This window comes from Saccostrea cucullata, unplaced genomic scaffold (assembly GCF_032062105.1).
Source record: "Saccostrea cucullata isolate Sc308-1 unplaced genomic scaffold, CSIRO_AGI_Scuc_v1 ctg331, whole genome shotgun sequence".
NCBI lineage: Eukaryota > Metazoa > Mollusca > Bivalvia > Ostreida > Ostreidae > Saccostrea > Saccostrea cuccullata.
In genome coordinates, this window is record NW_026923116.1 from 101,342 (window position 1) to 122,642 (window position 21,301).

A 21,301-nucleotide genomic window follows, 5' to 3' on the forward strand; every position below is an offset into this window, starting at 1 on the left:
AATGGAAGATAAACAAAATATACATGATTCAACCATTAAAAAAAAATCAAAAAGATCGACTGCTAGTTTTGTACATTCATCATCTTAAACTAAGTACTTTTAAATATTGCATATTGATTTTCAAAAAAATAAAATAAATAAATATGAAGTAAACGAATTAAATATGATAAAATTTGTTAATTTTACTGTTAACAATTAAAAGTTAACGATTATCATTGATATATATAATTAATATTGGGAAAATATCATAGACAGAAAAAAAACCCACAATATCTACATAGAAAAAAATATTTCTGCACAAATTAGAAAAGTATAATGACCACATATTCCTACATGTATCATTAAACTCTTTAAAATTTTGTACTAATTTAATGATTGAAAATTAAAGGTACTTGGACACAGATTTGAAGTAAATATTTTCTCTATAATATTACCACTTATATATTCTAATAGCATTTCACACAAAAATTAATTGAAAATCTTATTTCATATAAAAGGTATTAAAATTTAAAAATCAATCTAGTTCTTACAAAGATAGAGTAAATTCAATTTTCTACATATTTCTGTTAAAAATGGATTTAAGAACTAAAATTCCCCTGAATGTATTAGTTAATCAAATTTGATGGCTAGTATTATTCAATTTTTTGTAATTTTATTATTTGAAAAACAATGAAAAAATGAATTTCTAGATAATTATTTAAATACATGTATCAAAAAGAGCAATTAGGTCACAGTAATAAATAATTTCGTTCTCTTCCTCACTCCTAAATTTAAGGTAAAATACGAATAAGCTTGTGACATACATGTATATAATAATTAGGGCTGGGCTATAATACCGATATTCCGGTATTTGTGATTCGTAAACAAAAAATATATTGTATTGCAATAAATTATGTTTTTCTAGAAGTACACATATATATTGGCAAACTGCATGGGTTTTTAGATAGATTTCTTACTTAAAATTAAATATGTTAAATATCATTTCAATTGTGCCAAACAGTACCAAACAGTAAGGTTGCTGCTGTATGCAATCTAATTAAAATCAGACTTCTTAGATCCGCGCCGTATTCACTCTGCTTCTTACGCAGAGTGAATACGGTGCGGATCTAAGAAGTCTGATTTTAATTAGATTGCTGCTGTATGGTTACATTTCATTCCAAAACTGTTGTGAAATCTACAAGAACTTTTTTGTGACAATGTACGATCGTATCAGTTTTTTACTCACTCTTTTTATTGATGGAGGTTATAATAAAATAATCAGAAGATCTCGAGCATTCTGACTGTCATTAAACATATGGCAATACAGTTAAAAATATTGCAATACAAAATTCCAAGCCCATACCGAGCCCTTAAGATAACAATATAATACAATATACAAATAGTAATACATGTACAGGGTGTTTCACAATATATGTCACACATCTTAAGACTGATAAATAAATAACAACAAAAGCTACATACACATTTTATATCTCATTTTAATCGGCATAGATTCAAAATTATTTTTTTTTAGTCAGAACTATCCAAAATCCACCACCTCAGTTACTATGGCAACAAATCCTAAAATGTTATTCTCGAAGTGTTTTCCCAACATTGTCTTAAATAACTTAAGAGACTAACGTTTATAAATTTCTGATCACTGTTTTGTATGTTCCCCAAGATTTCTGAGACTTTTCTTGTTTTATATTTGGCTTTTTAGAACCTTAAAAGTGCATATCTATATTTACTTAAAGTTGCATTTAAATAAATATTTCCTTTCAGAACTACCGGTAAGTGTTAATTGGTGTCCACTTCTTTCACTCTTCCTTTCAGTCAATCTTGCAAACTTTTACCCCGGCTCTGAATGTCATATGACTTTAACGGTTGAAATCTTGTATGCAGACATCCTTAACCCAAATCTAAGATTTCGAAATACTCTTGATACACTTACTGGCATTATTACAACCCGTTTTCTCCATAATTGACTTCACTCTGATATTGTTCTCATCTCTTCTTGATATTTTGGGGGTGGGGTAGGGTTGGGTGAAGAAGAGGCAGGGTTTAACTGTCTTTCATCTTTACATTATAATTTAATTTAAACCCCCTAATTATTCTTAATAGAAGAAAAGTAGACAGTAATTTCTGGTCTACTTATTTTTTTTTTTATCATAACCCCCTGTAAAATATATAAAATATCGTAAACAGTTCTTATTATAAAAAATTACAATAAATTTTTGCTGCAAGTTTTACGCAATTTTGAGAATAGCTGAAATTATGACAACACTGATTATATCATCAGTTACTTCCTGGTTTATTATAATTTTCCTGATATTTTGCAACATAATAATTTTAGAACAATGTGCTTAACTTTAGTGCTTTGGTATTTTTGGTATTATGCTCGATATTCAGATTATGCCCATTTAGATGTGTGACATATATTGTGAAACACCCTGTAGATAAGAATAATCAAAACAAAATATAACTTGTACAAGTATAAGTTACATGACTATATAATCTTAGAATAAACAAAGAATTATAATTTTTATCAAGTACATGTACATGTATATGATGGATATTGTTAATCTTGTCATGCAAACATCCTTTTTTGTTTTTTTTTCCTTCAATATATAAATAGAAAATGACACTTCAATTGAAATATATAAAAATAAATCTCAGTAAGGTTTGGAATTTTTTTCCCATAAATTTGAAATTTACAAGATTATACATGGAGACAACACAAAAGCAAAAAATAAATAAATGTATAAATATTTCTTTATATTAATCATTTACTGCTATCTATAATAGCAAATAATATATGACAACTTAAAAAAAAAAAATTTTAATATCAGGACTGGAAAAATATTCTCAATGCATATATATCTATTTAGGCACAAAATATTGTTTATACGTGTATTTGTTCCAAACTCACTGATCACTTCTGTTTCTTATCGGACTCTTCAGATTTCCTCAGTTCTTTCTGCAGGGCCTGTAGATCCTTGTACAGATTACGATGTAACAATGCAGAGGCACACAGCAGTCCTCCATACAAAGCCCCACCCAGGCCTACTGACATCACGTCCTGACCTGTCAAAGGGAGATCACGAAACATTATCTGTCATGCTGATCAAAATGATACAATAAAACTCGTTTAGTACAGAAACGGATATTGCGAATTCATGGATATAGTGGAGTTATTTTGGATCTCCAGCTATATAAATTAATTGACATTTAAGAGGTATCTCTCCAAAAACATAAAGAACAAAATGACTTACTGGTGGGGGGGGTATCCTTCTATAGGAGAGAAATACTTATCAACTATAATTTAAAAAAGTAAACTAGAATGTAAGAGTATACTAAGACCCACCAGTCAGATAGAGCCCTGGAATGTCAGTTTTTGGCCGGAGCTGGATGCTGGCCTCTGGTAGAAATCTCACCATGTTCTGTTCTAACCCGTACATTTCTCCATGCTGGAATCCCAGGTAGTACCGGTTACTGATGGGGGTACCCACGTCAAAGTACTCCACCTGGTGACACAAAAGAATAGGGGGAAATGGAATATTTGAGTCTGTGTTCATATTTACATGTATGTGTCAAAGCACATTTTCAAGGGAGACAACTCTAACAATTTCATAACTGTGTTTAAAAAAAGACCATAAATTAAAGTCTATCCATAATGCTGAATCATATACATTGTACCAGCATGTACAATATTAATCAGTACACTGTCATGTACTTAATATATGTTGTAAAATCATCAATATGTTTTGAAGATTAAATTGCCTAGTAATCTCCTAATACTAAGAGAGTGCCAAATTTATGTATGCCACGTTAAAAATTGAAATGTCTAACTAATCTACATTCACTGACACAGAAAATCAAATCTTTAAAACACATTTCTTTTCCTAAAACAATACCCCACCCACCAAAATTCCAAGATTTTTTAATACTTTAAACACAAATATTCAGAGTGACAAAATGAAAACAAACACATACTTTATTTTCCATTTTGGGGTACAGTTTAGTGCACTGCTCTAGCATCCTTCGTCCAATGGCATTTTTGATTTCTTCGTAATCCTCCCCTCTGTGTTTGACTCGGCCGTCTTCCCAGTCCTTGAACCATTTGTAGTGAGACCAGGTGATGATCAGACAGGTAGATTTATCTGAAATGATGTTCATTAAGAACAATTCATGTAGTGGTTTGTTGGGTTTTTTTGTTGAAGTTCTAAGGAATTTAATTTCCTGCACAGATAAATGATAATTAATTTTATAAGTCATTGAGAGTCATCATCACTGAAAATTAGATGTACATGTAATATGTATGCCTTTAGAGACAATTAATGTCTATCACTTTTTATTTTAATTTCTATCAATGAATATACATGTACATAAAAAGAAATATGAAAAAATATTAATTGTAGAAGGCCCTAATCATAGGAAACATATGTATTAGCAAAATTCATATACTCAGTGAACACTTTTTAAAGTACCTGGGTTTCTCTCATGCCATGTTGGGTCCTTGGCAGAGGGGAATGAAATAAACATCATGGGGACGTCATGGTTTGGCAAATCTTCCACCGACAGAGCACTGTATTCATTATATATCTGCTCCACATCTGGCCTGAAGTCAAAAATATGTCATAATCATCAGCATCATTATCATCATGATTTATTGCTTCAATTTTTTTCTCCTTCATGAGGGATATTTCATTACTTTTAAACACAAGAATTTAATTTGTTTAAATCATGGCCCCTGGATCAATTTGAATTTACAGTTCATACGCATGGTGATATATGGTGATATAAGCCTGCACACTTTGTAAGCTGTGCAGGTTTATATCACCATGAATATAAATCCAATTTATATAACATGCCTAAAGGAAGGTATAATACCTGGTAAAATGCCAGCAGTTATGAGCCTGGATCCCGAGTTCTTCCTTGGTCCCCTTCAATCCCACAAACACCGTCAGAAAAGACACACTTTCTCCTACCTTGTTAATCATTGGATAAATTGCTGAAAAGGCAGAAGTAACATCACATTAAATCAAATACAAAAGTCTCATTCCATAATATTTTCTTTCCACTGAAGGCCTACCAAGGACATTGAAGTTCATGTATATAGGTCATCAGTCACGAGAAATTACTGTATAAAAGGAAATTTTAGCGAGACGCAAATTTAGCGATTTGGCCTTATAATTGGGTATTTCATTTTTAGCGAGAAGTAATTTTAGTGATATTCAAAAGCTCACCAGAGAAGTCATTTCAAATACAAGACAATTAGTTTTAAGCGATATTCAATTTTAGCGATCTCAACACGCACGCTAATAATGCCAAAATTAAATCCTCGCTAAAAATTCTACCTTTACGGTATATTGCAGGTACTAATTGTTAATAGATTACATGATTTTGTAGCCACTTCTTTTGGCAGGAGATGGAGGAATGTATTAGAAACTCCGGCATCAGACACAATACGTTTGGCAAATATCTCTACATCACTGTCTCCCTTCCTGAGTCTTACACCTGTATTCAAAACAAAAAATGAAAAGCTTACTTATTTAACAATCCAGTGATATTACCTGGTATTATTTTGCTTTAACTCTGCAGTACAATTGAATTCAAAAACATTTTGTGACATTCTAATAACAGTCGCTTTTTTCTTTAGCTTGGTATTCATTGGATGTTCCATATAGAATTTACATAACTAATTCACGTTTTTTTTTTTTTTTACATAAAATTCATATATTATTTTAATTTGGATTATTATTTTCATAAAATATGTAATTCTTAAACTTCCTAATTTGAACATTAATTACTTTAAGTACAAAGCAATCAATAAGATCTTTCAGTGAGCAATAAAATGCAGAGTTGTCTCCCTTCAACTCTGTTTCTAGCAATCGAAATTAACAACTAATACAAAACATTGCCTTTAAAAATACTATAGGATTAAACGTTCTTTTTGAAAAATTTATCGATGTGTAAACTCTTGACATTTTACTCACAAACTAAATAAAAGTGCGAAGCACTTTTATGTTAAGTTTGTGAGTAAAATGTCAAGAGTTTACACATCGATAAATTTTTCAAAAAAGAACGTTTAATTCTTATAATTCCAATATCGAATTTTTTTAAAAATATTTAAATTATTTCTCTTTGAGGCCTCCATACAATCCGTTAATCTGAAATTCCAAGAAAATACATTTTACCGTAAAGGAACGTAATCGAGACGAATTTCGATAGAGTTCAACTTACAATTTGTCAAAACAATCGATAAATAAACTTATAACAACTAATGGAATGCTATTTAAGTCAACAAATATCGTAATTACGAGTTTATTCAGAATAGTTCGTCTTTGACCATGGCCATGTTGACATAAACAACAACTCTCATAGAGAAAGTTGCAGACCGATGACGCCTTTGATTTGCACTTGTTTATTCAAATATTGAGGAACAATATAGAAAGTAAATATGAATTTGATGCTAATAGGGCAAGAGCTTGAGGTACATTTTACCGCATCCCTTGTCAAAACGATACAAGACTGAGCTTATTCTTTTGCGTATGAACGTTGAGACAGCGGTTTTTAAAATTCACACTCGTGATCGGACAGTGACATAAACATTTTCACGGCGTCCATCAGTTAGGCAGTCTAGTATGTTGCCAGTTTTGTTTTACTTTAAGCCCTATTATTAAATTTAAAGTTCTTGTATTCATTATTTAGCCAGAACAGACCCAGAAATAACTGCTTTCATTGTTTATACGATAACCTAGTAGTGTCATCAAGAAAGTAGTACTGATTGAAAGAATTTATCGATGTGTAAAAATTTTCTGGAACGTGTTCTCGTCCAATCAAAACACAGGAAATCAATAGATAAAATGAAGATTGGAATTATACATTAAACAGCTATTCTTACCCTCCTATTTAACTTACCTATGGCTCTTCCCTTGTCAGACATGATGATCTGGGACACGGGGGCATTGACCAGCACCCTCCCATTCCTCTCCTCAATGACCTGAATCATCTGGAAAGCCAGTTCACTGGGCCCCCCTCTGATGTAATGGGCCCCCGTAAAATAGTGACCCATGATGACAGAGTGCAGACCAAACGGGGTCTTAGAGGGGATCACTCCTGAAATAATGAAAGAAAAAGTGAGCAAGCTCACATAACCCATGCTCCTCCAAAAGTCGAAGTGCTGAAATTCCAAGAAAAAAATAAAGGAATAGGAATTTCCTGGTAATATGCACATCTATACACATTGTGTCCTAAATTTCTACAAAGTTTGACGAAATTGTGTGCAGTTGTTTATGAGGAGTTGCGTTGACAAACTATTCATCTCCATATTCAAGATATGGTCAAAAATCTAAGTTGAAAAGTACAGAAATTCTCAGCAAAATTAAAGGAATCAGAATTTTCTGGTAATATGTACATCTACACATTGTGTCCTAAATATATGCAAAGTTTAATGAAATTGTGTGCAGCAGTTTATGAGGAGTTGTGCCGACAAAAAACACAGGAATGATGGACTAACCCTAACCCTGACTGACACACTGACTGACGGACAGGTCAAAAACATTATACCTCATGCAACTTGTTGCAAGGGATATAATTAAACAATACCTGTCAATCTGAATTCTTTTAAAAGTAAGACAAGAAACCATTTTATTTACATTGCCAAAGTGATCATATTTTGAAAAATTAAACTACTTTAAATTAAATAATTATTGATGGTGAGAGTGTGTGTACAATGTCTAGGATCTTTTAAAGATTTATTTTCAAGTTTCATTTTGTGTTATATGCAAACAATGACCTGTAACAAACATATATGTATTAAACCGAGTCTCATATGAATATGAGTATATGTGTCTGTATCACTTTTCCATTTTTTCAGCTTGAGAGGAAAACAGAAATATTTTACATACACTATATATAATATGGTTCAGAAGCTGATCATAAAAAATGATAAGATATAATTTACCATAATCTCCAAATATGTAGGACAGTGTCCCTTTCAGTTCCTCATCATTTGTGACACTGTCTAGAACATCTTTCAGGGTGAGCTTTCCAAACTGACCATAAGCCTTGAAGATGATGTTAATTAGTCCAGTAGACACCAAAAGCTGTGCCAGCCACTTAGGGAGAACTTTTAGAACCACACATCCAGTGAAGAAATGTCTTGCTTCCTGAAAATACAAATCACGATTCCATACTTTCTTCTTTGCTAAAACTCAAAAAACAAAAGAAAAAGAAAAATTACACTCAAATTAAATTAAAGCATCCTCTTAAACTTTATGGCTCTAAATTTAAAATAAATTGCGATCCATTTTCTTCATCTGAAAAATACATCATTAAAAAAAAATATTTTGATGATTAGGCCATCTTTAAAAGTTTGTTTGGTTGCCCTCTCCCGACCGACTGGCTAAAAATGGTCCGACTCAAAACTTTTTAAACCTCCAAGAAGAAATTATTTTTTATGTACTCTGGAAAATAGAATAAAAAAGAAAGCATTAAAATTGAAACTTTCCAAGAGTAAAAAATTTCTCACCGACCTACCAACCCAATATTTTCAGACCTTGTCAGGAGAGGGCAAGCAAGCAATATTCTAAAGTTGACATTACCTTGAGCAGCTGGAAAAACTTATCTATTCCCTCTTTCTCCTTTGGAAATGCAGTTTTCAAATTCTCAACGATTTTGTCTTTATTTGATACAAAGGGGTATTTTCTAACTTTTTCTGTCATTGGGTCTCCTATTGCAACCTGCAACGTACAGAATTTTTTAGATTAATGAAAAGCAATACAACTCAGAACCTCCAAATACATGTCCCTGAACAGCAAGCAATTTATGAAGTGGTAAGTGATAATATTTTTAAGTTGCAGTCATTCACTTTTTTGGTGGATTTCTTTAGTATCAACAGAGAATGTAAAGGCTTTGTTTGACTACTGACCACATCATAGGCTTCATCCATCAGTGGATACTCCACTTTTCCACCTGTCAGCTGATCCATCAGAACCCTATTGTCATAAGACGGATCCATCTTTCCTATGTAGTGAATACCTAAGAAAGTTGGGGGAAAATTTATAAATGTACAGATGCTTTATATTTAATTGATGTGTGGATAAAATATTTTCTTTTTTTTTTGTCTCAGCCTAAAAATTATTTTATCAAAATGAAGGATTTTTTTTCTGGAAAAAAAAGGAACAAAAACTTGTGAGTACAGGTGACTTGTTGTTTTGGAATGGGAACAAAGGAGAAAGGAGGAAATAAATATTTTTTATTTATGCCTGAGGTTGAGCATTATAATAATTTAAAAACACATTATTTACCTGTATCAAATTCAAATCCCTTATCAATGAAGGTATGACAGCAGCCTCCCGCTTGATCATGCTGCTCCAGGACCAGAACTCTCTTCCCTGCGCGGGCCAGAAGTACCCCCACCTCCAGTCCTCCAATACCACTCCCAATGATGATCGTGTCCAGATTTTCAGGAACTTTGTGGCTTTTGAATCCTTAAACAAAATTTCTATAATTATCCAAGATGTCTACTTGTTATGTATTTTAAGAATCTGTGTAAAGCTTTAAAGATTTTTTTGCAGATGTTTTTAAGTAATTTAGAATTTACACAACTCCATAAGAAACAGACTTGATCACATTAATTATATCTATACATGTACTATAGAACATATTAATCTGATTGAACCACTGTGACATGAACATTAACAATTTAATGTATAGCCAGGTAAAGGCCTTTGGTGCACCAGATCTGTTTTGCATTTTATAACCTGTTTATACCTATAGAGTATATACATATACAACACTTGGCAATATTGCTAAAAATTAATTTGATAACCTGAAAACACAGAATAATTTGTTCATACATTGATACAAATGAAGTACATGTAAATTTAACCACTTTTAAATGCAATTAAATAATAGACTTTCCTATCCACATTATCAAACATACATACTCTGCTTTAAGATTTGATCACGTTTTTTCTGATCAGAGACCAATTCCTCTACTGGTTTCACATGCTTTGCAGAGAAAGGATTTCTTCCAGGTTTAGGTCCCGAAAAGAGAACTGACATTGCAAATATGAAAACATACAGGAGAAAAATTATACCAAGAATATACGGATTGTCAGCAAGGTATTTGAGTACCTTGCCAACAAACTCAAGAACCCCTGTATTCATCTTGTCACTTGTGCAGTTGTGGCGTTTGTATGATTGCTGTGTTTACAGGTGATAGCTCGCACTGATTACCTTTCGGATTTCCTCTGACATATAGGCTTATTGAACCCGATCAGTTAACAACGCAGTTTCACAAATTCACTCAGTCTTTTTTTTTCTTTAAAAAAATTATCTAACGATTACAGAGAACAAGACATTATTTTTGATACATCATTTTAAAAATGGATAGTGTGGTTGAATAGGGCATATCGTTTTTCTTTTAATTAACATCGGAGTCGGAATACGAAAAATACTGAACAATTCATCATTCATTGCATATTTTTCGCGAAGGAGTTTATGATTAAATCTACCGTCATCTGTTAAATTATGGCTGATGAAAAGGTAAATATGAAGTAGAAATCATCATTTGACTATTTTACATTGATATTTCATTCATTGTTTTATCCCAGCTTCAGTGTCATTTATAGAACACGTTCTTCAAATCAACTCGCTGCATTTTGCTATTCACATGTATAAGAAGTATATTATGGAAATTGTAGAGAGAAAGAGAACAAACAGTTTTGAAATTATTGTTAATTGCTAATGTTTTGAATGTTTAACATTGAGATGACATATTCCACTTGCAGAAATAAAGAATTTCCTCACAAGGGTCTGCTCCCAGAGTGAAAGAAAAAAATTATAAACGTAGAAATCCATTTTATTATTTTTTGAAAAACAAATTCATTTGGCTTCTTTACACCACAGGAGTCGGCAGTTTTATCAATAAACCAATGTAAACATTACTTATGAGCTTCGCGAGCGAACTCGGAAGCGACAGGAATGCAATGCGTTTTTGGCGATTTCTGCTCTGGTGCTTTATTTGGTCAAAATAACAAACTTGTGCGACTCAATTCATGTCAGTTGATGTGTCCCACCTGATTTCTGGTGCATTCCCCTTCTTAATCGCCATTATTGGCCCCAAAATCTGACATAAACAACATTTTGAAAAGAATCAGCCGCCATGAGGGTTTTCCTGTGATGTCACGATTTATTCAAAATGTGTTCATTGACTTAGGTAAGTTTAACTTCATTTCAAAGACATTTTTTGGTATATTACTGTTTCAAAAATTTAAAAAACACAAATAATTCTATCATTGAACATTTTTTTCAAATGTTTAAATGTAGGGGAATCCAAACTCAGTTCAACATCGAATCGTGACGTCACGGGAAAACCCTCATGGCGGCTGATTCTTTTCAAAATGTTGTTTATGTTAGATTTTGGGCTCAATAACGGCGATTAAGAGGGGGAATCAGAAATCAGGTGGGACACATCAACTGACATGAATTGAGTCGCATGCGTTTGTTAATTTGACCAATTAAAGCGCCAGAGTAGAAATCGCCAAAAACGCGTTGCATTCCTGTCATTTCGCTCGCTACGCTCACGAAGCTCATAGGATGTTTACATTGGTTTACTGATAAAACTGCCGACTCCTGTGTTTACACTATAGGAGCAAGCCCCTTTGATGCTCTTAAACAAAAGACACAAATTATTTAATGTTAATAAGCCAACATCTCGCACAAAAGTGCAGATACTGAAGTGTGATCGATGCAAGAAATTCTTGCAATGAGATTCAATTGAACTTGCTTTAGGCATACCGGGTTGGACAGTAACTTTTATGAGGTCAGGAAAGCTCTTGCTTCTTACCGCTGCAATCCAAGTTTGATCCATTTGATCAGCTATGACTGTATGGGAGAAGGTAAGGTGGTCCCTATTGTGTGTCTCCAGGGGCTCCAGTTTTATTGCACAGAAATTACTTACTTAGATGTAGTATCATTATATTTAAGATATTTTAATAGATTGCATGAAAATAAACATCTGTAAGAATAAAGATTTTTATTGCTGTTTGTTTGGAGGGATACTGCAATAATTCAATTCAAATGAGACTGAAATAATTTTTCTGGAATGCACCAAATTGAGCTGGGACTTGACTTTCTCGGGAATCTTGAGTCCTGGGACTTGACTTAGCAAAATCCTAATGAGAACTCTCATTTTAAAATGTATGCATATATAATACATTATATAAATTTTACAATGGCTTTTGTAGGAAGAAGTTGTAGAGTCCCCTGAAATCCACTTTGAGCCAGTTGTCAGACTTCCTGAAGTTGAGGTCAAATCTCTCGAGGAAGATGAAGAGGAGATATTCAAGATGTATGTCAAATTTTTAAAGAATATTTATTTAAAAAAGTAATTAAAGTGTTCAACATGTTCAAACAATAATTCTGTGCAGAAAATTATGGCATGGAAAAATGCATCGTCGGAAACCCACGGATGATCTCGTCTTTACTTATCACCTGTGGGCAAACTCGCCGAAAAATCGTCGTATGTAATTAAATATGCATGGGTCATTTGATTGGCCGCATCACAGAGTCGCGATGCGAAACAACGAATCACAGTTCACGTTACGTATGCATGTTCGGCATTGCCAAAAACATGAAAAACTCATTGCGTAGTTAACACAGCTAATAAATCCACTCACCGGTACATTTTGCAGTTAGAAAGAGGTCCTCCTTCATAATATCTGACGGATATTAATGTCAGTGACCTGTACGAATTGACTTTCATTGTTTTAAATCAAAATTCGCACGTTTTAACGAGCGTCAAAATATTTACCATAAATAGCAAAGTAATAAACATATTTTTCAAAATTGAAGAGTTCCAACTCTCTGATTGGTTAACAAAAAACAACATATTAGCATATTTTACGGCGATATTTCAGGTAGTTTGCCCACGGGTGATAAGTAAAGACGAGATTACCCGTGGGTTTCCAATGATGGGAAAAATGATAAGAGACTAGCAAACCCAAATTCTTAGTTTTGTATGTGAAATACATACTTGATGTATAATTAATATTGATTATTGAAGTAAAGCTATTATCAAGTAAAGCACAAAGAGTATTTGTGTGTGCTAATTAGCAAGAAAGAGCTACTGGCAATGGAATAAGGAAATTTTTCTTAGCTAGTTCAGTCTAATTTTGTACCTACTTTACCACTTGAAAACTTGATTGTAATTCTTATTGTTGACATTAATTTCTCATTCAATCAATTAGCGTAAAACTTTTTGAATTGCTTTAATTATTTTCCCCTCTAGTTTCTTATTGATCTGTTCAGGGTTCAAATTTAAAAAATTATCAAAAGATGAATGGAGATGAAGTTTTTTCATGGAAATATACATGATATAGCCAGATTTTGGCCATTAGATGTAGTGTAGAATTCATCATAAGTAAATGAGAGTCATCATGGTCATGGGGATTTGTATGAGACCTTAAAAAGTCACAAAATGTGCCGGCTCAGTAAACCACATTGGCATAGGTTTCTATAGGTATTCCTCAACTATTTCATCCAAAGCTATTGAAGTCTGTTTGAAATATTTTTTTTTATTAAATGCTTCATTTTTTAAGCATAATGAGATGATACTTTTGTAGGCGAGCTAAGCTATTTAGGTTTGACAATGAGGCAGAACCCCCAGAATGGAAGGAGAGAGGCACGGGAGATGTGAAACTTCTGAAACACAAAGTCACAGGGTTAATACGACTACTCATGAGGAGAGATAAAACACACAAAGTCTGTGCCAATCATTTTGGTAAGAAGACAATCTGAAGATTAATGATGATTGTATCATACATATTGTAGTGATTGGTTAATGATAAAATCTGCATGTACGTATGAATTTACATTATGATATAAAGAATAAGGAAACTAAACTCGCATATAATTTTATGTGTTTGAATGGCATGAGAGTATTTTTAATTTCAATTTTACAATGTAGACTCTTTGGTTGATTTATCGGGAAAAAGATAAAATTTCTTTTACATGTATATTGTATTTGTGTAGTGACAACACAGATGGAGTTGAAGCCCAATGCCGGCAGTGACAGGGCTTGGGTGTGGCCAGTCCCCTCAGATTTTGCTGATGAAGAAGCTAAGCAAGAGTTGTTAGCAATCCGGTTTGCCAATTCAGAAAGTAAGAAAAAATTGGATGACATTAAGTAAACGTTGTATTTATCAATTGCTGCACATTACATGTACTTAATGTTTCTTTCTTTCTGTTTGTACATGAAGATGCATTGAAGTTCAAAGAAAAGTTTGAAGAGGCTGGCAAAGAGAATGAAAAAACAAAAATTACAAGTAAGTTTTCAAATAGTACCTGTTTCATCACTTGAATATGTATACCGGTACTTTATGATGTGTTGTTGCCTGCTTTTGCAAAAGTATGGGGATGTTAAATGTTAATGCTACCTCTTAAACATCTGTAGCATGTTCTCAGAGTATATCATGTAAAACCTACACTTTTTAGTCCCATGCTTATTTCTTAAAATTAAGGAACATGTATTGCAAAAACAAGGGGTAATATTTTAATTACTACCTTTTCATAACATAGATGGAGTGTCGGAAACAGATGAACAAAAGTCTGAGAGAGTGAGTCAAGGAGGTGGTGATACAAATAAAACTGATGATGACAAAGAGACTAGCTCACTGACAGAGAAGCTGGAAGACTTAACAGTTAAAGGAGCAGATAGCTCAGAGAGTAAAACGGCTAAAGAAGAGGAAGGAGCCAAAGACAAACCCAGTGATTCTAACAAGCCAAAAGATGCACAGAGTTAAGGGTGTCGCATCTAGGTGATGAACAGGGACGTTAGGAACTCTCTATTCACTTTTTGTGTAGAGATTTGATTCTCTGATTTGGGGAACATGCATGAAGTATACTTGTTAAAGTTGAATAAGACACTCATTATTTAAAAGATGTCTGAAAATAATCAATAGACAAGTTTTAATTGTAAAGAGAATAAGCAGAGATCTTGTGTAGAAGACGTGAAATGTGATCTGTTATCTGTGTTATAAACTTCTCTGTTTGCATTTCCTGCCAGTCAAGCTGAAAATACTGTAGGTGTGCTTACATGTATTTACCTGGATTTACCTTTTCAGTTTAATTTGCAAACTTGTCCAAAATTCTTTATTATGAATACCATGTTGGGGGAAAATGCAGTAAAGATGGATACTTGGAAATTTATATTTTTCTTCAACATGCCTATGTCAATTTTGTTTCCCATAGCATAGTCTCGTGCATAATGTCAATCTCAGCTGATTTATATTTTGTCATTTACAAGCCAGCATACTATTGCAGGCCATATTTTATTTCATTTATTGGTTCTAGATTTATGAACATGTACCACTTTCATTGTAGAATATTAGACTGAACTTCAAAGTTGTATTTAAGCACAGAAAAAGAATGTAACCAGTGTGCACTCACCTATTTTAAATGTTTTGACATAAAATACCGGTATATTTTGTATATGCAAATACCCAAAGCATGCTGTATTTAAAAATCACTACTTTGTCTAAAAATACTTATACATGTAGATATATGAGCTGATTTTAATTGTTGCAAATATTGGGAGATTTCATGCTCTTAATGGTTTTGGGTTGTAATACATATACAAAACGGCAAACACCAGAGATACATATTAAGTATTTTTGAATGATCCGTTTTTAAGTTTTTAGACTTCCAATCAGCTGTTTAATTGAATCTGTTCGTAACTACAGCATCTACATTATATTTGTGTCCAGTATTTGACACAACAGAAAATTTATACTGGTGTATAAACTTGTTGTTAAGTGAATTGTTGTTAAAATTATCTGTAACTTCATCGATATTTGTTTGAGATGAATAAAATATGAAAAGAAATGTGTTTAGAAGTAACTTTTATTATTTATTGCATTTAAGTATAAAACAGATATACATATATTTTGTCCAGTAGAGGTGTTGATAGGGGAGGTATTTACATGGATGAAGTTAATTAAAAGCATAATGAAATGAAAAGGTCATTAATGGTTTAGCTCACATCAATAAAGGAGGGGGGAGCCAATGTAATTCTCTAGCGTCCTATTTAAAAAAGGTTCAGTTAAACCTCATTGACTTGAACTAGGTGAGAGTGTAGAAAAATTTCCAAGATATCTGAAGATTCAAGATACTTGCTAATAATTATGTTAAAAGAAGACCAAGAGTCCCAAGGGCTTTGGATCTCTCTGATAAACTTCCATCCTATTACTTCCATTTGAATCCTCTTAGTGTATATTTAGATAACGCCTTGATATTCCAGAAGTAGGTCATTCTATCATTTGGTTAACATACTCTAAGAACTATTCATCTAAAGATGTCAACTGACAATAATGATTCCAAGCACCTTATTATATTAAATATTCAGATATAGCGATGACATTCCAAAATAGGTCACAGTGACTTACTTTTTGGGAAAACATGATGATCTCAATCTTAAGCTTGGTAACATCATTAGGCAAAGTTATGATTTTATGCCACTGAGTATCTCAAAAAAAAAATATTCGAATAAAGACCAAAAATTCCAAAAGTAGGTCACTGTGACTTACTTTTGGGTCAACATGATAGGAGGTCCTAAATTGCATCAATTGACTAGATTTGAGGATCCTAGTCCTTATAGTTAACTAAATATCAATGTTTTAACAAAAAATAAAGGTCAATTTTCAAGTGACTTGGAGACTAGCTGAAGAACTGTAACTATCTGAAAAAATATATTGACAGACCGGAGAGCTACAGTGCCACCCATTGTAAACACTGTATATTTATTGTGCACAAAAAGTTGCGCTTAGTTCTGGATCAATTCTTCCAAATATTCTTTATATCTAAATCACGAAAAAGATAGATTTAAAAAAAAATTCCTGACTCCTTTATCAAGTACATTCGTAGTTGACATCTGCACAGAGTGCAATTGGACCAAATTATCTTGCAAACCAAAATGGCAGTATAAATAGACAAAATTTTCAATGACCTCAATTTCAGGGCCAGGAGGGCTATTAACAACAATTATTAGGAATGTTTTGTTGTGGAAACCTTGAAAGAAAATGTTAGGAACACAAGCTTAGTAATATTTTTGAGATGAAAGTTTAAAAACATGGAAAAATAAATCAAGAAATGGCGCACTTTTTTGTGTGCAATAGATATACAGTTTTTTCAGTGGGTGGCACTGTAGCTCTCTGGTCTGTCAAAATATTTTTTTTCGATAGCTACAGTTCTGCAGCTACCACAATTAACTCAGCAATTCTTCAGCCAGAAAATTGAATCCTCCCAAATCTGTCTTTTTTTCTCAAACAATAAAATTTTGACCCTCATGAAAATATATAGATTAACAGTAGGTTGGCAACTGCAAATATTTAAGATTGGCATAAAGTTGCATTTGTAATTATATTTCATTCTACAATCAGGTTTCAGATGTTGGCTTTTCAGCCTAAGAATAGCACAATTGCTTTGGAAGCAATTTAAAGCTTCTGAAGCAGGTTAAAGTTTGGAGCAGACCTCTTTCTCAAATAACTATAATTCACAGCTAAACCAATCAATCTAGGAATGCAATTAATCTAGTATAGATTATAGATACTGGAACCTATACATTTTCCAGATGAGTGGAGAGCATCAAGTTTTGTAGCAAATTTATTCTATAGTATCTTATGGATGGTGGTCAGTTCCATCGCGGGTGGCCAGATAGCTCACTTGGTAGAGCTCCTGACTGGAGTTTCGCTACATTTTCTCCTGTCCCATTACAAAAGTATCAGATGTTCAGTTTGAGCCATCAGTGTTCAAGCTACCAAAGTTCAACTGTTATATGATCACTGCCCAACAAAAGACTCTCTGAACAAGCTAACCATTAGATTTAATAACAACAAAAATTGTTTTGATTTTTTAAATAAAGTTTTACTGAATATAGGAATGGCAATGATGCTTCCTACAAATGTGGAATATTAAGCATCAACAAAAACGACTAAATATCACAGATAACTGCAATCATCTATACAAGACAAATCACAAGTTATATATAGAATCACAGTCAACATGTAACCATCAAACAATTACGGTATTTAACAAAAATCATTGTACTATTGGATTTTCCTATGGATATCTACAGTACGTAACAGAAATTAACCTTTAAATCTTAAAAAAAAAAATCAACACTATCAAAAACATGTGATAAATGATGGACAAGATTTCATCACTAAATGGATTCAATTAATCTCTGGATTAGGCTTGCATGCTGTTTTTTTTTTTTTAACAGAACAGCAGAGCTGATTTAGAAAATGATTGAAGTTGCACATACTGATCGAAATACAGATATGCAAGCGTTTATGATGTAAATATGTCGAGTCACAAGAAAGGCATCTAAAGAAGCATTTTTTAAAATGTGAGTGGCTGATTCTTTACATGAATTAATGAATGAATATTTCTACAAGCAACTTTTTTTTGTAAATATTGTATACATATTGCTTTCTTTCTGTCGTAATTTTGCATATCAACAATATAGTCTAATTGAAATTAATGTTCAGCATCCTTTTCCACCTGTTAAAAAAGTGATGTTGAATTTTGAACATCTCATTTTACAAGAGGTTGAAACAAAGTAGTGGTTTGATAATGTCTGAGATAAAAAGTCAACATAACGTTATCAATATACACGACTTTGTACATGTACATTGTATGAGAAAATTTCTGAAACTCTAAACAGCAAAGTCCAATGTACAGCACATCTCTAAAAAATAATGCATAATCAAGTCCTCATTCTTATCAAAGTTAAATCTACAGTATATGTAACTTGAAATTTTGAATTTAAATAAATTCAAATAACTCACAATTTTTCTCAGTATTTTAGAAATGTAGAAATTGCATTTGACCCATTTCCTAAATAAAAAAAAAATCACAAACATGTTTCAATTCAGATGCATAATGGTGTAATAAATTAATTTTCATAAATTAAGTTTAACACATCACCAATCAAACAGGATTGTAAAAATTTGAACTTGAGGTACCTGTATTACCTATAAAATGTACAATGTAGGTGAAATAATAATGAACATTAAAAAAAATGCATGTAAATGATTTATGAAAAGATTTCCTTTTCCACTAGATTGACTCATCAACAAAAGGATTATGAGGTAGAATGGACTGACCAAAGAATTATTCAATGTTAACAATATGAAATCAAAACCACCATAATAATTTTATTTCATTTTAATTTACATCTTAAAAATCTGAGATATTTCAACAAAACTTGAATGATCTGCTCTGACTATCTTGTATAAACTATCACATTCTGAAATAATCTAAGTACCGCAATACTATAACAACACACTTAGCTAACATGAAAAACACACTGATTTAATGATCGCTAATTTAAAGTTTATGTTTTACTTCTAAAACATAGTTGTATCTTTTCCAAACTGATAGAGCTACAGTTATACATGTACAATGTCATGTCTATGAAAGATGACTAGAATATTCAAATATCATCATGTACAAATTTGCTTATCACCTCTGCAAAGATTTGTTCTCACCCAAAGGGTTCAGTTAATCACCAAAGCTGGCCATGGCCTCACTGACATTAAGAAAAAAAAAGTGGTACTGCATAGATAAAGAACTTGTGAAAAGGGGGTTTAAGAAAAGAATTAAAAATAGATTTTGAAACCAAAATGGGTTTTAACATTTGCAACATTATCAGGGCTGAATTCAAGATTGAAGCATAGTGTTATAAAGAGCTTATCCACTACGCACTCCTGAATACATTTTGATAGTTGAAGCCCTTGCAGCAAATTTCTGTTTGTATGTTCTCAGTATTTTCAGGCTTTTATATAAAACAAACTCAACGTAATCCACCTCAATTTTATGTACTGTTGAAAGTACCTTTTCCACTGGGTCATAATTCCGCAGTCACAATATCTGTTTAATCAAGGGGTAGAACATTTTGAAGATTTCTTAGATTATCAACATTCAAATTGATGTTCTGCAATAGATTCTAAGTACACTGAGACAATTTTTTTCCAAACAAATTATGACCACATACAATATGGAAATTTGACCCAGGCGGAAAATTGTTTGCCTACAGTATATATAAATATATAATTTTCAGTAAAGGGAGAGTTGTTTTCCTATATCTTTAAACTAATTCTAAACTACATTCTCCTTGAGCAGTAATTAATAATTGTTCAGCCTTTACCCCTGTATAAAATCATTTAATTCTGTCACTAGCATGTATTCAGAAAGTCAAAAAAGATATACACGTACCATATTAAATGGAAAGAAGAGCAATCTTTCATAAATTTGTCAATTCCAATAAATTTAAAAGAAATATTAAACAAAGAGGGGATGTAAGGAAGGGGTCTGAGCAAAATAAGAAATTATTCTGCAGTGTGAATGTATTTGGTGCATCAAACATGCTTATGAACACAAAAAAATCTCAAGATGAATACCTCATTTTCATTTCTTTCTCCTCTTAAATTTTATGCCCTAAGTTTCTTTTTCTCACATAACAATACAGACAAAGATATACAAAACAAATCAAGGAATGACTGTACACACCATCTACATCTTGTGTTTGTAGACAATACATGTATCACTGGTTTGAAATTAAAAATAAAATTATCAGCAATGAGTTTTACAATAATAGGGGGATCATTAAAAAAAACACAATACCCCCAAAAACAATCATTTAAAATAATGAACTGAAGCACTGTAGAAAGAGACAATAAAATACTGTAAACATACTTTTTCCCAAGGGTCACACTTCCATGGAATGGGCAGAAAATTGCACAGATGCATGGATTTCTTGGATTGTCCCTTTAAATCTTACATGTACTTTAATTATGCTATGACAAATTTCAGTAGAAAAATTTTTCAATGCATACATATGATATAGTTTAATCCCATATAAGTAAAAGTATGTCTACAGTATTATTTTACTTTCAAACCTGCTGTTCCATAAATAAACATAGAAATCACCAAATATACGACTTTGTCATGCATTTTAACTTAACTGCCCTTGACCATGTTGACTTAGGATCACTGAATTACACACGCCTTTTTCAGGTCCGATTCGAACTCGTCGTCAATTTCTTGTAGATCAGGTTCTTTACCCTCCACGTCTGGCATAAAATGACTAAAGTCTATGTTTTCTCTTTCGTAGAATAAAATGTACGCTGAATTACAATCCATCTGCTCTACCGTGCACTCCTGAAATCAAAAATGTAATGTTAAGATCATTTGTAAATCATAACTACTTCTTAATTTTTTTTTTTTTTTTGAGGGGGGGGGGGTGTATCTA

At 32.4% G+C, this 21,301-nt stretch overlaps 3 protein-coding genes across 6 annotated transcripts in view; 1 reads left to right on the plus strand and 2 right to left on the minus strand.

Moving 5' to 3' along the window:
• Nucleotides 1-2,624: 2,624 nt before the first annotated feature.
• LOC134263199 (all-trans-retinol 13,14-reductase-like) lies at nt 2,625-10,299 on the minus strand. Its single transcript, XM_062745506.1, has 12 exons — nt 9,933-10,299; nt 9,291-9,473; nt 8,912-9,021; nt 8,586-8,723; nt 7,946-8,150; nt 6,901-7,098; nt 5,377-5,496; nt 4,870-4,990; nt 4,467-4,597; nt 3,973-4,139; nt 3,344-3,503; nt 2,625-3,063 (listed from the first exon to the last, which is right to left on the minus strand). The coding sequence occupies exons 1-12, from the start codon at nt 10,153-10,155 to the stop codon at nt 2,912-2,914; spliced, it is 1,908 nt and encodes a 635-aa protein (XP_062601490.1). The 5' UTR covers nt 10,156-10,299; the 3' UTR covers nt 2,625-2,911.
• Nucleotides 10,300-10,389: 90 nt separating this feature from the next.
• Nucleotides 10,390-15,876, plus strand: LOC134263200 (ran-specific GTPase-activating protein-like). Its single transcript, XM_062745507.1, has 6 exons — nt 10,390-10,533; nt 12,237-12,340; nt 13,614-13,771; nt 14,023-14,151; nt 14,250-14,315; nt 14,569-15,876. The coding sequence occupies exons 1-6, from the start codon at nt 10,519-10,521 to the stop codon at nt 14,790-14,792; spliced, it is 696 nt and encodes a 231-aa protein (XP_062601491.1). The 5' UTR covers nt 10,390-10,518; the 3' UTR covers nt 14,793-15,876.
• A 2,009-nt stretch (nt 15,877-17,885) lies between these two features.
• The window catches only part of LOC134263203 (ubiquitin carboxyl-terminal hydrolase 32-like), a 51,243-nt gene continuing 47,827 nt past the window's right edge, over nt 17,886-21,301 (minus strand). For all 4 annotated transcript variants that reach the window (XM_062745513.1, XM_062745515.1, XM_062745511.1 and 1 more), the window contains one exon: nt 17,886-21,210. In XM_062745513.1, coding sequence (XP_062601497.1) covers nt 21,040-21,210 — 171 coding nt within the window. In that variant the 3' untranslated portion in view covers nt 17,886-21,039. The remainder of the gene's footprint in view (nt 21,211-21,301) is intronic.

Coding starts and splice junctions, on each gene's coding strand:
- LOC134263200 (XM_062745507.1), top strand. Junction 13,772..14,022: donor AGTCTGTGCCAATCATTTTG/GTAAGAAGACAA, acceptor GTATTTGTGTAG/TGACAACACAGATGGAGTTG. Junction 14,152..14,249: donor CCGGTTTGCCAATTCAGAAA/GTAAGAAAAAAT, acceptor TTGTACATGAAG/ATGCATTGAAGTTCAAAGAA.
- LOC134263199 (XM_062745506.1), bottom strand. CDS start 10,155: ATGAATACAGGGGTTCTTGAGTTTGTTGGCAAGGTACTCAAATACCTT. Junction 4,140..4,466: donor ATGGCATGAGAGAAACCCAG/GTACTTTAAAAA, acceptor ACATCATTTCAG/ATAAATCTACCTGTCTGATC. Junction 3,064..3,343: donor TCCAGGGCTCTATCTGACTG/GTGGGTCTTAGT, acceptor TCCCTTTGACAG/GTCAGGACGTGATGTCAGTA.